This window comes from Triturus cristatus, chromosome 2_2 (assembly GCF_964204655.1).
Source record: "Triturus cristatus chromosome 2_2, aTriCri1.1, whole genome shotgun sequence".
Classification (NCBI taxonomy): Eukaryota; Metazoa; Chordata; class Amphibia; order Caudata; family Salamandridae; genus Triturus; species Triturus cristatus.
In genome coordinates this window covers 698,474,562-698,490,788 of record NC_140582.1, presented here as the reverse complement: position 1 = coordinate 698,490,788, position 16,227 = coordinate 698,474,562, and the positions used below count along the sequence as shown (strand labels likewise).

The 16,227-nt window shown below is 42.8% G+C and overlaps 1 protein-coding gene across 6 annotated transcripts in view; it reads right to left on the bottom strand.

The window, feature by feature from the left end:
- The window catches only part of TENM3 (teneurin transmembrane protein 3), a 1,236,182-nt gene that overhangs the window by 88,061 nt on the left and 1,131,894 nt on the right, over positions 1-16,227 (bottom strand). For all 6 annotated transcript variants that reach the window (XM_085641875.1, XM_085641876.1, XM_085641877.1 and 3 more), the window contains 5 exons: positions 14,604-14,820; positions 13,638-13,757; positions 6,483-6,744; positions 2,039-2,306; positions 608-751 (listed from right to left, as the gene is read on the bottom strand). In XM_085641875.1, the coding sequence (XP_085498001.1) occupies positions 608-751; positions 2,039-2,306; positions 6,483-6,744; positions 13,638-13,757; positions 14,604-14,820 (1,011 nt within the window). The remainder of the gene's footprint in view (positions 1-607; positions 752-2,038; positions 2,307-6,482; positions 6,745-13,637; positions 13,758-14,603; positions 14,821-16,227) is intronic.

Here is a 16,227-nt window from a genome sequence, read left to right as displayed (position 1 = left end):
AAGGCTTAAACCTGAAGCCCTCAGGTCTGATTCTATCAATGACACTCCCCTCTCGTCATGAGGGGGACGACCTCAGAGTGCTTAGCCGAGCTGATGAGGTCACACCATCAGGACTGTGAAATCCTTAGCCCGGCAATGCTTGGCTTAGGCTGTCAGGCACCTGTGCATTAGCTCGTTTTAGAGCACCTGGCTGCCTGACCCAAACACAATAAGTATCTATCTGTCAGGCTGACCTTTGCCCAACCAAATAGACTCATCATGCTTGCAAAGGGGAGGGAGGCAGGCCACTTCGCCCTTAATCGCAGGCCTCGCATGCATTTTCAAACCTTATTTGTATCATTAGATAGCTATGCTCTATTCACACCGAGAAGCAGCCTTTAGGAGGACAATGGGTTAAACACTTTAGCACAATACTAGTACCTTCAACTCTGCATTTTATAACATATTTCAAATCAAAAGGCTTTAGTGGGAATTTTAATGGTGTGAAAGAAGCCTGGCATCTCTTTTCAAATTCTGTTTTTTTCATAAAATCACAGCATGTTAAAATGAATACTTGTTTATTATATACCTGCTAATATTCAGATGTTATGCACGCAGCATTCCTTACCGTTCTGAACATCCAGTACATGATGTTTATCCAACGTCCAACCACCCATGTTGGAGGCGTCCAGTTCATAGCCTTGCAAAACGGCTGTTCTCTTTTCCCACAATGTCAAGTCCAGGCACGATTCGTATTCATAACCAACAGATACTGAAATGAAAATGTTTTAGTTCAAACCTGAGGGCGTACACAAAGTCACACATTTCACTAAGACAGCTTTATAGTCACACTATAAATAGGCATGCCCATTATGAGTAGGAATTGAAGTTTTCAAGGCTTCTGTCTTTAGGTTATTCAACATTTGTGTTGTTGTGAACTAGCCTCGCTGTAAATGCAACATCCATCAGTATTACAGCAAAAAGGCATTCAAGAAATTGTTTAGACAAGAAATCTTACTTAAAATAGAGATATGACTAATGCATTGTAAAGAGAAGGTGGGCAGCAAGCAGAGATATCACAAATAAGTATGTGATCAACCCGCTTCAAAGTGGCTAGTGGATCGAGACCAAGAGGTGCCCAGTCGCAATTTGGTTGCATTTCAAAATGTGCTAGTGGCCTACGTCTGGGTTAGAACTGACTTGGACACCATAAAATCTTCAACATCTTGGAACTGTTATTGGCAGTCTCACAGAAAAGCCTGAGAATTGCGCCGGCACGGCGTTGATACCCATTCTAAAAGAAAGCCCGTCCCGGCAGCACTGAGGTGCAAAGCTAGGCTTTGTTGTACCCAGTGGTTAAGTAAATGTGTTCATTAACCTTCCAGTGATCTCAATTGTGTACCACGTGCAAAGTCGAGTGAGCCCTTCAGTTAAGGAGCTGCGACCAGCTACCGCTTGCTGCACCAAAAGGTATTGTTGTAATTAGGTTTCACCGAGGCGAATAGTTACAAATGCTCTCTAACATAAGTAGACCAACCACTGTGTAGTAGTTTAGTATCTGGAATGTAGAATTTAAGTGATTGCCAATAAATCTGCAGATACCGGTGAACTGAGGGTTACAACATATGCGGTTACCATGGGCTGCAGGCAATACCTATATGCGGTTAAGTACAACACCTACAGTGTCACAAGTACAGGATGAGTGACATAAAATATTAGCACTATTCCATCTGGAAGATAGCACGTGTCTAGCAGGTTATCACTTTGGCTGGATTAGTTGTTGTCATTCGTTTCATGTTATCATATTTTGCACAACTCACGCCAAAGTTCTTCCCTGTACCGATTTTGGACTTTAATTATATAAATCATGAATTTTGTTTACTGTACGTATCTACAACATTAGAACACAGAAATATTCAGTAGTAAGTTTCCATTCTAAAGAGACTTTAATCCAAAATGTACTGTCCGCTTGTAAACAAGTCAATCTTAATTTACATCTAGCTTTATTTTTCATGCAATATTTCCAGTTGCCTCTGGAAGATACATATATTTAACCTACCAACAGCTTCAGACAGCCCGTAGACCTTCTGGTTATAGGCATCCGTCTTATCCCATATAAAAGTGTAGGACAAACTGGGCGATGCAGGAAACCATTTTTGGAAAAGTCTCCCTACTACTGCAACCATAAGGTGAACTTTCATTAGGTTGAATGGAATAACCGCATGCGTCATGGTGATCTTGAGAACAGACTTGTATCCTGCTGCCCTAGAGCTTAGGTAGGAGAGCTTCACGTCAGTTCCGGGGATGGTTGTCTCTTCATGAAGCACCTACAAGCAAATCCACAGCAAAACATTAAGAGGAACTTCTACAGCAAAAACCTTCTATAAAGAAACCCAATTGTTTATTATACATAATAAGACACCAATTGTTGGGTCTCAAATTCGTTTGACAATACCAAGTTTCCCAAAAACCTGCATCTCCTCACATGTGCTCCAGACATTGGTAACATGTTAAACAGTGATCTGATGAAGGTTACTATGACACAATTACTCAAGGCCTGCATACTTCAACCTCAAGACAGGCTGATGTGTTTTTGCAGTCATATTTGGAAATTAAAAAATACAAAATAAAGTTTCAAAGGTCATCACAGTGTAGCAGAACTACTGGAAGGACACAGCAGGCGACACATTAGTAATACATGGTTTTGATAAAGATGCACTGGCAAGTTCACAGTAAGTACACCTGTTTTGACAATCTCTTTCATTCACAGCAAATAGTGGAGGACACAAGTTAAACACATTGCAGAGTGGAACCACTGGAAGGGTTGGGGAGCCTGGACGATGAAAGACGAGGACAGGATAGTTAGTTATAAGTTCAGATAATCAGGGGCACACACTCTTTGGGGGTGGGGGGGCAATGTCAGAGGAAAAGGGCACATGAAGTGACGGGGATAGAAGGAAACACAAGGAGGAGTGAGTGTGCTGGACAGTGACCAAAGGAGTGGTGAGGCAGAGCCGAACAAAACACTAGGGGATGTGAACAAAGGCATGAGATCAGTATGTGCATGTGTAGAAACGGAGGCAACAGTGGTGTTCTCCAGTGGAAATCATATAAAAAAATCCATGATGGCATCATGGTGCAACATGACTCACAGGTTCTCCTACGTTGACAAGTAATAAACAAGACAAGCGCGGAAGAGGAGTGCAATCTGCAACGTCAAACTTCCAATGTTAGGTCTGTAGTGCCTAATAAAATACAACAGCCACAAGACACAGGAGAAGAGAGGTCTATTTTGAGGGGAGGCCGGACAGAATGATGAAAAATGCAATAACACAAACTACTGACGAGCGATAGAAGGTGTGCTTAGCTTGGCTCCCTTACTTGGAGACCTTGGGGAGTTCCATGGAAATGTTACATTGACCTTGGAAACTTCGCCTATGAGAACAACGGGGATCTGCGCCAATAGATAAATACGGCCTCAGCAGGCAGTGGAGGAACCGCAGAACATTATCGGCAGACAAAACATCCATAGACTGTCAGGGAAGCGATGCAGACTGGCCGAGAAGCCCTTGGCCCTGTCCGGAGGAGAATAGTGTTTAACCCGTATCCACCAACCTTAATACATTGGAATATGCTAATGTCCCAGCAGCCATGATATATTCATTGGAAGGCTAAGTACTTTAGCTGCACAGGCAAAGTACAACGAAACCGGGAGTACACTTAGTGAATGTGTTCAGTCCACACCCGTTACCAACAGCGCATTAACGGACTGCTCTAGGCATTACTTTATTTCTGCCATGCCACAAATCCTTCAGCAAAATTACACTGTGAATACAAGTCCTGCAACACAACAAAACCTGCAATTTTATATAACATTTTAGAAGCTGTCAAAGAAAGGACTAGAGAAGGACAGAACCATAGGACAGCTCGAACCTTCCTTTTCTGTGGTGTTACAAGACAAGTTATGTTTTTTTTAATTATTCCTACTAAGCAATGTAATTCTATTCCCCTTATTCCTGTCTGTGTTGTTAAAGTTGCTGCTCTGACCCTGCCTACTCCTCTGCTCTGTGTCCACTCTCTTCACTGTTAAACAGCAGCACACTTGCTCCCAGCAGCACGCAGGGTCATCTAGCTTCCTCCAAAGCCACCGTGGAGATGGCAAACAAGCGGGCAGTGCGTGCCCTCTGACTGCGGCTGTCACTCGCCTTTGCGCAAGGGCTCAGTCTCGCGACTCATCCGGTCTCTAGGAATCAGGAGGTCACGTGGTCTTGCTCGCTCGTCAGCGCGCCGTAGCAGCCAGGATCGCAATGGGGCAGCCTCGGTTGTTCCTTTCTGGAATGATTAGCGTTATTCTCCGAGGATAAACAACTCGCCCGAGGTAAGTCTCTGACAACGAACTTTTTATATCTCAAATGAAGTTGCAGCGGAACTCATTTTGATTGGTGTGTTTCCGCCCGTCGAGCTTGCATGACTACCAGCGCTGTCCCGCTTACAATGACGTTCTAACATTTGTGGCGGACTTTCAGTTCTAACATAAAAGGTTATATAAAGGCACTCGGGGGCGGCAAGGTAGATGAGCAGAGCACAGATACAAAAAGGCTTTCCTCGCAGGGGGAAAAGGCAGACCCATTCTGAGCCCCAGTTCAGTTACTGCTGTTTTCCAGAAGATGTTTTGCTTGGCTTTTGGACAGAGTGGGTTTCTGTCTTCGAAGGACTGGACTCAATCAACAAAAAGCAATCACCTTAATTTGCCCTGAAGAGTTCAATTCCAGATTAGAATTTAGAATGACACATTGCAGCTATACATCAGCCCTTGGAGCTACCAAGTGCTCTTGACTTGGAAACGCTAACCTGAAAGCAATCGCAAAGCAAAATGATTGAAGATATTGCTTCTGTTGGAAAATAGGTTCTGTTTTACATGACCCGCAGTAACACAATGCAACAAAACAGCAAAACAGAGCTTTTAGTAGGCCATGCCGGACCGCTGTGAAAAGAACAGGGCTCCCTGGAACCAGGAGCGTACAAGCACTGAAGCCGTCTAGCTCAGAAGGACTTCTTCCTTTTATGTTATTCCTTATACAGTGCTCTTATTGTGAATTGGAATTATATTTCGTGCATTTCATCCTTTAGTTTATTCTCATTTTAATACAGCTGTACGCAGCAGCGTAGACCACACTCCATACTTTGAGCGCTAGCATTATTCCACAGCTTTCTGACCAGTAGCCTTTTTCATTTACTTTCTCTAATCTTGAGGCTGATGGAGGAGCCGGAGGGCCCAACCTATCACAAAAAATCGATTTAAGCTTTAAAAACCAATGATAATGCTTAGCGTTCCTTTACATATTCCTTGTGGGATGCACAAGACCACAAGGAATGCTGGGGCAAAGCTGTGGCTTCAGTGATGGGTATTCAATATGAGGGGACGGCATTAACAGGTATACCATATCTTATCCAAGGACTACTGTGGCCCATCTGCATGGTCATTTCACGTAGAGAAGATTTACAACCAATCATTCTATAAGAATATCTTGCCATTCTCCATTAGGTTTTAACTTTTTTTATAATTGAATGTGAATATTTTATTGGAATATGGATATCCACAGTGTAAATGAGGAACAAAAATCACTCCCTTTGCGTTTCTTTTTGTCTGACCGCTATTGCAACCCCCATTTTGAAGAAGGGAGCTGCAGATCTTCCATTTCTTCCGTACTTTGTTTTGAATAGTTAGAGCTGGTCCCCATCATCCCCAAACAATTCACTTGTAGCTCTGAGCTAAGTGCGAGGTCTGCTGGATTCTTGCACTGCAAGCAGTAAAACACCCCTAAGCACAGGGCAGATTGTCTGGCCAAACATCACTCTGCAAAATGACTGTGTATTTTACAAATCGATGGCACTGTTGTGCTGTCCTCAATCAGACATTTTAGCTCCTAGCGGTTCAGGATACTCAGAGGTAATACTGTTTTAAGAACAATCACAGAAAAAAAACATTTTATGAACACTGCCAAGCTAATTAAATTACTTGGCAGCTGTCAATAATAAATTATTTGCTTCACAATATCAAACTTCAAAACAGAGAAAAGAACTTCACCAAAATGGAAATGATCAACCAATTGTAGACCAAAAATGACTTAAAACCAAAAATCAAGTATTGTTTCCTTATGACTACATGACTAGAAAAGGCTGCAGGGATAGGTTTTCCCATAGGGCGCTAATATAAACTTATGGGGAAGTCAGACATGTTTCAGCTATCGAACTTGTGTTTGTATATCAGAGGTTAGCTTACAAATAATTGGTAATGAACCATCACTACAACAGGTAATTCATACTAATGTATTAGTAGATATTGTTATAAGTAGACTTTTGTGGCTGACCAGCCTCAGTTGTGGTATAAAACTTATTCCTCAAGTTTATAATGTTTTAATTATTACATACTGGTTATTGTTTAATTAATTTTTTAGATCTATTCCAGCAAAGTGGGAGAGAATACAGACTTATGGTCATACCTGCGTCTCCGGTATGATTGGGCTGTCTTCAGGGGAGGACCTGAAGAAGGTCGATAAAGGTGATGATACAATGACGGGGTTTGGTCTCACAAAGCCACTGAGGTCACAACTCGGGATATCATTCTGTTCCTTCTTCATCACCAGGGTATCCATTACATAGAATACATTCCAGGGAATCCATACAGTGTGGTGTTGTGTCAGGAAGGGTGCCCGTTCAAAGACCAGAGTTAGTGATGCCCCACCATTTGACACCAGGTCAAACCTGAGAAAACAAAAAATAGATTATGAAAGTGAAACTCTGACAGTGACAAACAGTTGCATCAGGACACACCAGGAGGTCAACATCTTGATATATTTAGCTCTCTGTTATGAGAGGTCCCCTGTTATAGGACTCAACGAGCTGTGCTATGCATTGGATTTTGGAATGCATGAAACTGCATTAACATTCTGCACGTTAATAGCAGTGCTGACAGCCCAGCTCAAAAATCAACACAAAATTAGCAATGACTACATCCATGAATGAAGTTACACCATCATCCACCACATAGTGCTGCCACTCGAGATGCCATTGTGCATGTTTTCACTACCTAAAGGAAACGTGTTATTCTTTAATGTATCTTAGCTAAATATACCCACTTTTCTCACCACCAATGAGGATTGAGGCCTGTACTTTTAGCTGAGGCATCATAGGTTTTTTTTAAGCAATGGACCAAATAAACAAAAAATCAAAGCCCGCCTGTCAGCGAAAGCACTCAAGTGTGATCTGAAATTGTAATGTGCCATTACTTTAACAGGCATTGAAAAATATTTTCTGTATTAACAATACATTTTATTTTTTGTGATTAATCCAGAAAGGAATACATGGTTCTGCTTTCCTTTAAAACCTGTAAACAGAAGTGATCCATTCAAGCTCTTCCCACGTTCAGGAAAAGTCCACGTTTCTGTCTACTCATTCCCACTGTCATCTGAAGCATCTTGGAAGATATTGCAAAAAATTCGAAGAAGACCTAAAATCAGCAGAGATGGTAGCTAGTAGAGCAGGCAAAATCAATAGAAAGGGGCAGAACACATAAGGTGGCAAACTAAGCCAGAAGGCTTATTTCAGAGCCTAAGAACCTCAAAAACACACTTTGCTCACTTCCAACACTAAACCCCAAATATCTACTAGTTTCAGTTTCCTTGAGCCATGAATTACAAAGATATGATCTGCCATTTAGGACAGGCACGAAGAACTATTTTGCTGTACTAATTGAAATGATTGGACCATCGCTTAGCTGACAAACTCAACAAAGGGTGTGCAGCATGTCAACAGAGCCATGCATGGTGGCATGCAAAGTTTGCATGAACAACTTTACATTATATCTCTGAATTGCTGAATGCATCGGTCTACATGACCATGAAAAATGTAACAATATCCACCAGGGAGAAACCATTGACCCCCTATAAAAAATTGCCATATCATAACACCCTCATTCTAATATCTCATTTTGAAGTTAAATCACATAAGGAGGGTTGATCAAACAACTTCAAAACTTCTGTGATAATCACAACATTCACCGCAATCAAAATTAACAATCAGGGGCCCGACAACCCTAACCTCACCCAGGTGTACAGAATCTGTTTTGGCTCCATTTAGGGACCTCTTTTAATAGATGGATGCAGACCAGGTGTTAGTGGTTATGCTGCTTGTATAGGTGAAAATGTATGATTCAACCAAACACTGGATCAGTCTAGTAAAACTGGCCGCAGTCTAGCCCCTACTCTTAAATAGATGTAGCAGGGTAGAATTAACACTACAGCCATGTACACCATACTTGTCACTGTGGTGTCCTCCTAAGATCTTTTCTCTCGCTGCTACCAATCAGAATATCCCTGTGGCAGTCTGACTACAGTACAACTCCAAGCATCACAATAAGAGTGAATACTGCTGGAGAAACATCTACCCCTCATTCAGAGAGACCTAGATAGGTGCAAATTCGATAACAAGGCCCATAGAGAATACTGCACATCCATTCAACTGGTCGTCGGAACTAGGAGAAGTCCCAACATGTCTCACAGCCCCATAACACAAAACTCACACAGAATATGATTTCAAACTATTAGCACAGAGAAATTAAAGATAATTCAAACAGCCTTTTTGCCACACCTCTCTCATTAATGAGCTCAGAGTCACTGTACATAGCTGTTAGGCCACTTACATATTTAGCATATTTATAAAAATAAAGCTTTTATAGGGTTCATCACAGGAAATTTAGCCTATCTATGACAATAAAGATAGAATCATTACAGGCATTCTACTTAATGATCATTTAGATTCAAAGAGTTTGTGTTTCAAAAAGACCTAATCCGTGGGAGACAGCATTATCAATTACCTTTAAATGGGAATAATAATAAGGAATCCATAATTATAACAACTGCACATTGGCAACAAATATTGAGACAGTGCTTTATTTGTACCAGTGCTTTCCGTGCTCGGCACCTATTTGTCAACACTGTTAATGCAAATCTACCACATAGTGGTGTTGTGTGTGCACATTTTCAGCAAAGTTCATTAGTGGAGCATTTAACTTTTTAATATATCTTTAAAAACCATAAAACCCTAAGATACCACTATGTACGCCTCCTACACGCCGTACACTCTTATATACGAAGTGGTACGTCCACCCGGGAATACTACCCCATGGAGGATAGATTATTGCTCAACCCCATAGTAGAGAAGCCCACATCTACCGTAAACTAATAAATAACTTACCAGACCCTCTGATCACACTTAGGGCAGCTTGGGTCAGGGATCTTGGCAGCCTTGACGACTAGGACTGGCAGGATGCCATACAGAGTCCACGTGAAATAGCAATCCGTTCAAGGTTCAGACTGGTGCAGTTAAAAATCCTTCACCGTACCTACTATCCCTGCACACACTTATATGCATGGGGTAGGAGTCACACGGCCTTCTGTGCGAGGGGCTGTCAACAAGAGGGCACCTTCTTTCATGTGCTGTGGGAGTGCCCAGAGGTCATTCCCTTCTGGACCAGAGTCACTGACACTATGTCTGAGGTAGTGGGTGAGTCGGTTCTGTTGGAGCCAAAGTGGCTCTTGTTAATGATTAAAGGAGACTCCGACTGGTCCGGGTACGTGGAGATTTGGCTTGCATTGGCGGCGGGGTGGTGAAACAAACCATTTCCAGGGGGTGGAGGGCACAGATACCCCCGCAGTAGGAGGAGTGGAGGCGGTATCATGATTGGTGCCAAAGAGCCAAGGAAACGGTATATAAAAGTAGAGGGTGCGCCAAGAAATGGAAGAAAGTGTGGGGGCCTTGGATGAAATACAGGGGATCAGAGGTGGACTTGAAGGGGTGATAGAAATTATTGATTATCCTGCATGTGTCTCATTACGCTTTAATTTGTCATTTCAAATGCTATTTCCTCAACTGCTATTCAGATATTGTCCTGTATTGATTAGTGTCGTGAGCAATGTTATTAAAAAATTAAAATATTATAAAACTCGGACTAATATAAACTGAAGTTTAAAATGACACGTGTTGTGCCAAATGCAGTGGATCCATGTGAAGTATCTTGGGTCCTGGCACATATTTTTTTTGCAAATTAAGCACTGCATTGAGAAGAGACAAATAAAGGATTTAGTAAAGGTTCACATAGCTTTAAAAAAAAAAACACTAACAGTGTTTCTTAAAATCAGGCAAATTTGTCAATGAATCAATGCTCATTTGGGAACGAATGCATGTTGAGCAATCAATGATAGTCTTTTACTTCACAATAGATATGGGGAAGATCGAAGTCCTGTAGCAATACAGCGAAGGTAAGTTTCATAGAGACATAACATATGTATTTGTAAAGAACACATTCACCCAAAGGGTATCTTTGCACTGAATAACAGATATGTATTGCTACCCAACTCAATGGTACTCAATTTATCAACCTCCGAAGGATGAAGGGCTAAGTGAACGTGCTGGAAATTGATCCTGTGACCATGAAGTCAAACACATGCCCCTACAGTGGACGCATTAGTCCACTAAGCCACCAGGCCCAGCCTTTGAGAGACAGCCCCGATGACATTTAAATCATTTGCATTGCGGTATTCCCCATACAATTGGTACCGTTTAGAGCCTCTAAAGAAACTGCAGTACAATGTCAGACTGCATACTTCCTGGCGGTTGAACACAATCACCAACATTGAAACAAATCAAAATCTACTCTTTGCTCTCATTGTGCTACTGGACACAAAGGCAAGGAAAGTTTGTGTCATACCAGAGTTTAGTGGGCTCCCATATGGTTGTTTCACCTCCTGGGAGCATCTACAGTGAATGCCATTTGCGTTAACATCGGAGTATTGTTGGAGATAAAATTAGCTCCATTTGTCTACTTTATTACGGAACCTGGTGGGAAGTAGTTAATTTCTGCGATCCCGCTTTGTCAGAGAATGAAATGTGAACAGTAGTTAACACTGTGCTGCTTTTGTCGAACAATATTTTCTGTACTAAGATCGTGGAATGAGGTGGTGAGAAATCTGTAGTAGACTGGTTACTAGAATTTGCAAAAGACTGCAATAATTCAAATTTATGAGTGTAGGGAATCCACCTTTTCTGTGTGGTCACCCCAGATTGTTTGCTTTTTGCTGGACCATATTTTTTACTGAATTTATAACTCTGTACACTATACCCTTCATACCCAATAGTGCAGTGTCCATGGTTCCCCTTTAAACAAGGTTGAATTGGCACTTCCTAATTGGTATAGTAAACATGCTTATAAGTCACTTGTCTATGGTACAAAATGTACTCAGCCCTTGGAAGTTAAATGCCACTTGTGGACTGCAGCACCTATTGTGCCATCCACTGCAGTGGCAGTGCAAACATGCCTTCAGGCCTCCCATTAAAGCCTGATTGTAGCTGTCTGAACCTGCAATTCACCCGGTCAAATAAATCTTAAAAGCTCAAATCTTCTGGTTCAATATTAAGAAGTCACCCTATAAGTGCGCCTTATATCCAACGAGGCAGGAAGAATCGTAGTTAAAAGTAGGTCATGTAGTATTTTAATGTAAACATATCCTTACAGTGACTAGTACCCAAATGTTATTTCACTGTGGCAGGCCAAACTGTTCTATGTAGAAAGCCACAGTACAGATTAAAATACTATTACGATATCTCGTGAATAGGTCCTGCTAGAAAAAGAATCAAACAAATATTTGTAATAGTTATCAAAAGGCCAATTCAATGGTGAAGTTATATTTGTAATAAATATTAAGTAAAAATGTACTTTTAAAAAGTTCGCTTTTCACTGCCTGAAGTTCTTGGCGGCAAATTTGCATTGGCTCACCAGTTTCTCCCAGCCAGTACACCCGGACTGGAAAATGAGCTGCGTTCTCAGATTGATGGGAGCGGAGAAGATTGTAATAATGTACTTCCCGCTGATGAGTTCAGAAGGTGCAACTGCAGACACCTTTTTACTAATGAGCGATGAGGGAACAGTTCTGATATTTGCTGAGAGTCCTTACTTAGATCTTAGAAGGTAAGTCTTTTTCAGGACAAGTTATGGCTGCACACGTGATGCACATTTTTTTTTATTTGGATGCTGCAACTTGCGGAGTCTAATACTGAGCAAGCGTTTAATAATGCACACACGATAGATCGTGTCTGCTGACTAGTCTCCGCGAGGCTTGGGTTGCCGACGGGCTGGAGCTGGACGACGAGGATTGGATCTCCGCGGTGGCCTCCCCGAAAGAGGTGGCCATCCCGGCTCGCCTTCGTTTCGTCCAGCTCAAGATCCTTCACCGGGTCTACGTGACGGGGCCAAGGCTTTTACGTATGGGTTTTGCCGGTGATGGAATGTGTAAGCGTGGCTGTGGTGCGTTGGCGACTTTCATGCATATACTGTGGGAGTGCCCGAAGGTGGAGCGATTCTGGCGTGGTGTGCATGAGGTTCTACGAATGGTTACGCGTGTCGCGCTGCTGCCTGAAGCGAGGAGATGCTTGCTGAATGTCTGGGAACCAAATGACTACTCGGTCCCGCAGGCGCGGTGGGTGACTCTGGGATACATGATAGCCAAGCGTGATATTGCCCAATTGTGGGGATCCCAGAGGCCCCCTGCGGTGTCGGCCTGGAAAGAGCATATGGATTGGTGTATGTTTCGTGAAAAGGTGGTGTATGTGGCGAGGGGTAAGCCTGGGGCGTGGATGAAACTCTGGGGCCCCTGGAACGCCTACCGCGGGGGTATTTGTGAGCCGCCGCTGCTGCCGGCGGCCTCGCCGGCTCCGTCTCCCTAGATGGCGCCCCTCCCTTGGCCGCGGGCGCGCGGTCCCCCAGTCCCTGATCTACTCCCGTCCCCCTCTTCAGAATTTTGCTGCTGGTTTGGATCCCCCACTTATGGAGCACGTGTTGTCACGTTGGATCGAGGGTTGCCTTGCGGTTGTGGTTTGTTTACGTTGTTTTGCGTTAAGAAAATGGAACCGTACTGTGGGCATGGAGCTGTGAGGCCTGCACCATTGATCACTCCTGTCTTCCTACTGTGCACCGCTGAGAAAGCTTTTTGCTGTATGTATGTAATATGTTTTTGATGCTCTAGCGGCCGGCCGTGTGGTTGTAGGCCCATACCTGTAACTTCTATAAACTGCAATAAACGGTTTAAAAAAAAAAAAAATAAAAAAAAAAAAAAATAATGCACACACGGCGGAAAGATTTAAAAACATGTTAAAATTTCATCAAATCTGACTTTTATATGGCCTGACATGGAGGACACTTGAAATCAATACTACCAGGTGTCCAAGCCACTTTCTGATACCGTGGACCTCTAACAAAGGGGCAACTGATACATTTGAAGCAGGCAATCTGCAGTCACTCAAATTGCATCTGACTTCAAAAAAAGTTAAAAGGGGCCTATCCTGACATCACATGTATTTTGCACTATATGTGTGTATGTTTATGGATGTCTGCAATGTAGTAAAGCAAAATTAACAAGAATTGAACGGTCATGCCGATCACAGTTTCTAAAATATTAATTTAGTCGAGCTTCTTGTTTAAAGCAGTTTTGGGAAACCGCGGATAATAGTCAGAAAAACAAAACTGTATTTATTAAAGAGCTATCTACTTCTTTACAAACTACAGATTTCATTGATGGAACAAAGTGAATGGCGCACATACTTACATTCCATCCTGACGTGTGATTGTGTAACCGTAGTCTGGATAGTGCAAAAATGAGACATTCACGCCAATGAGTGGCGTCCCGTCGGCAGTAAGTACTTGGCCCCTTATAACTGATGCCAGACTGTAAAAGAAGTGGGAGGAGAGGACAGAGACTACATATTAGACTAGGGATGTGCTGTTAAATACATTATCTATGTGATTTACAGAAAAGATTACAACAGAACAGGCAATCATTATCCAGCAAACTAGACTCGGTAGACTCCCACACCACCGCCCGTTTGTAATGGAGCATTATCTGCATTTTAAGTGCTGTCTGGCATAACTTCAATCTTAATACCATGCAGTCTGTGCACAACTGGAGCCTTGAAATAACGACATCTTTAAAATGTATATTCTATCACACAGAAAAGTACGCTTTTAAGCAAATTTTGAGACAACAAGTAGAACCATAAAGATCAATAGGTCAACATTTGAATGACCTTCAAGAAAAAACAGCACAGAGCTTCTTTTTAAAATAATTGGATTTATGTAATTCACGGCAGGTGCAACAGTTCAAACGCACATCAGTGTGCTTTGCACAGCATCCACAGAGATCTGGAAATGCTGGTTTATTGGGTCATTTCCACCATCCATGTGGCTTCCTTTTATGAAATTTACTAATATGCATTATGAGACAGCCTTAGCTTGGGAAGCTCACTTGAAAATGTCCTTTCAGTATCCATTAAATTGACGCTCCTCTAACTGTGATGACTTGAACCCAGTATTTACAGAAGTGATTTAATCCAGTCTGCAATCTGGTATTAAATAAACTTTGCCAGGTCAAATTAATACATTGTTCCTTACTGTTTGTTGTTGGGATGTGCAGAATGGACCATCTGATTAAAGGTTTACCAGTGATTCGCAAGTCCTGGCTGACCACCAGCAAAACCTAGCAATTACAACCCTACTGATGTAATGGTACGGTCACCTCTTATTGAAAGGGTTGTCACCAGGGATGGTGTGGGTGCTGTCTGGTCCCGTCAGGAAACTGATGCGGTCATAAAATGACCTGGCTGCCTGCAGGGAGGGCGACTGCTGGCTTTGGCTGATGATGTCTTGTGGGTCGGGGAGGCCGCGGCAATAGGGCTGGTTCTGGCAGGAGCTCTGCAAGCAGCAATCTGGATCCATGCAGTCGATCAATCCATCTGTGAGAAAAGGAAAGTGCAATCAAGTGTGTGAGATCACAGTAGACATGAAAGTCCCTAGATCTTAACACAAGTGACCGAGAGTGGGTCTTCGCTTTTTTGGTAAACGAAATGATCAACTCCCAGTCTTGATCTCCCAAATATCTGTTCATTAATTCACTCTATTGAATTTCAGTAGAAAGTTATAGAGGGCCAAACATTTGAACAGCAGAGAACTTTCATTGCAAAACTAACAGATTGAGAGTTCTGCTTTAGAACATAATTGATGCTGAGACGTAAACAGATTCTCACAATGTTAAAAATACCCTGTAAATTTGTAGGCATGGCCGGGAGGTACCTAAGAGGTAAGCATGTACTTACCTCAGGAATATAAAATGTGCACAAAATATACATGAAAGTTCTATCTGTCCAACTGCACCTGTTGTCATCACAAAGCTGGGTAGCGCTAGCCTGTTACAAATACAGGTTATTTGAGGCGAATCAATAGTAGCCTTTTAAATACATTTAGAACCAGCCTCTGCCTACTGCGATTTCTATTCAACTGTAGTTAATCTTTCTGCAGTTCATTCTGGATGTTTGCTTAACCGTGAACTCTGGTGACAGCAGAGGCTTCATCGTTATGTACACTAACACACACAGCCTGTTGAAATACCCTCATACAAAGCACGAGCAGAGACACAGGAACGCCCACACGTTGAGCTAGTCCACAACCTACACCCATGCACAAAAGTTACAGCCTGGATTTATTTAGACGAGGCCATGTGCCATGTGCTGTGTGCGTCATTTCCAGAGCATCCCTCCCACTTATAAAAAAGACCGTACCGCCGCGTGCACGTTCGTGAATCACAATGGAGCCTGCCAACCCGCACGCCGATTCCAAGCAACTCCCTTCCCTGGCTGGCATTTCCAAACTATTTACAGCTGACCTGCATCGTTCTGTTCGGTCTTCAGAGGGCGCCTGTGCCTGGCACGCCAAGAGCCGAAAGCAGGGTCTGCATTTACAGGTGTGTTTTAAACCATTAAAGTCCCCCTCGGGCACGGCCAAGGTGTCAGAGGCAAATGCTCATACTTAGCCATCCATCTTTGTTAGTTTATAAAAAGAAAGAGCACATCTGGCAGGCAGTCTTCGGGTCATAAAGCGGCATGAGACGCGCGCCTTCTGAACTCATCAGCGGGGAGCGCATTGTTACAATCCTCTCCGCGCCCATCAATCTGAGCGCGCAGCTCGTGTTCCGCAGCCAGGGTGCAGGGCACACTGTTTGTTAGGTTTCCATGGAGTTTATCAGCGACTTGCCCATGCGAGTGACGGATGGTTATGATCTTGGCACCCCGCAACTCCGGAAAGCATGTTTCATTTTTTGTCTGCATTTCAGCGCCCAGTGCTATTTAGTGCAGCTAATCTGGAGC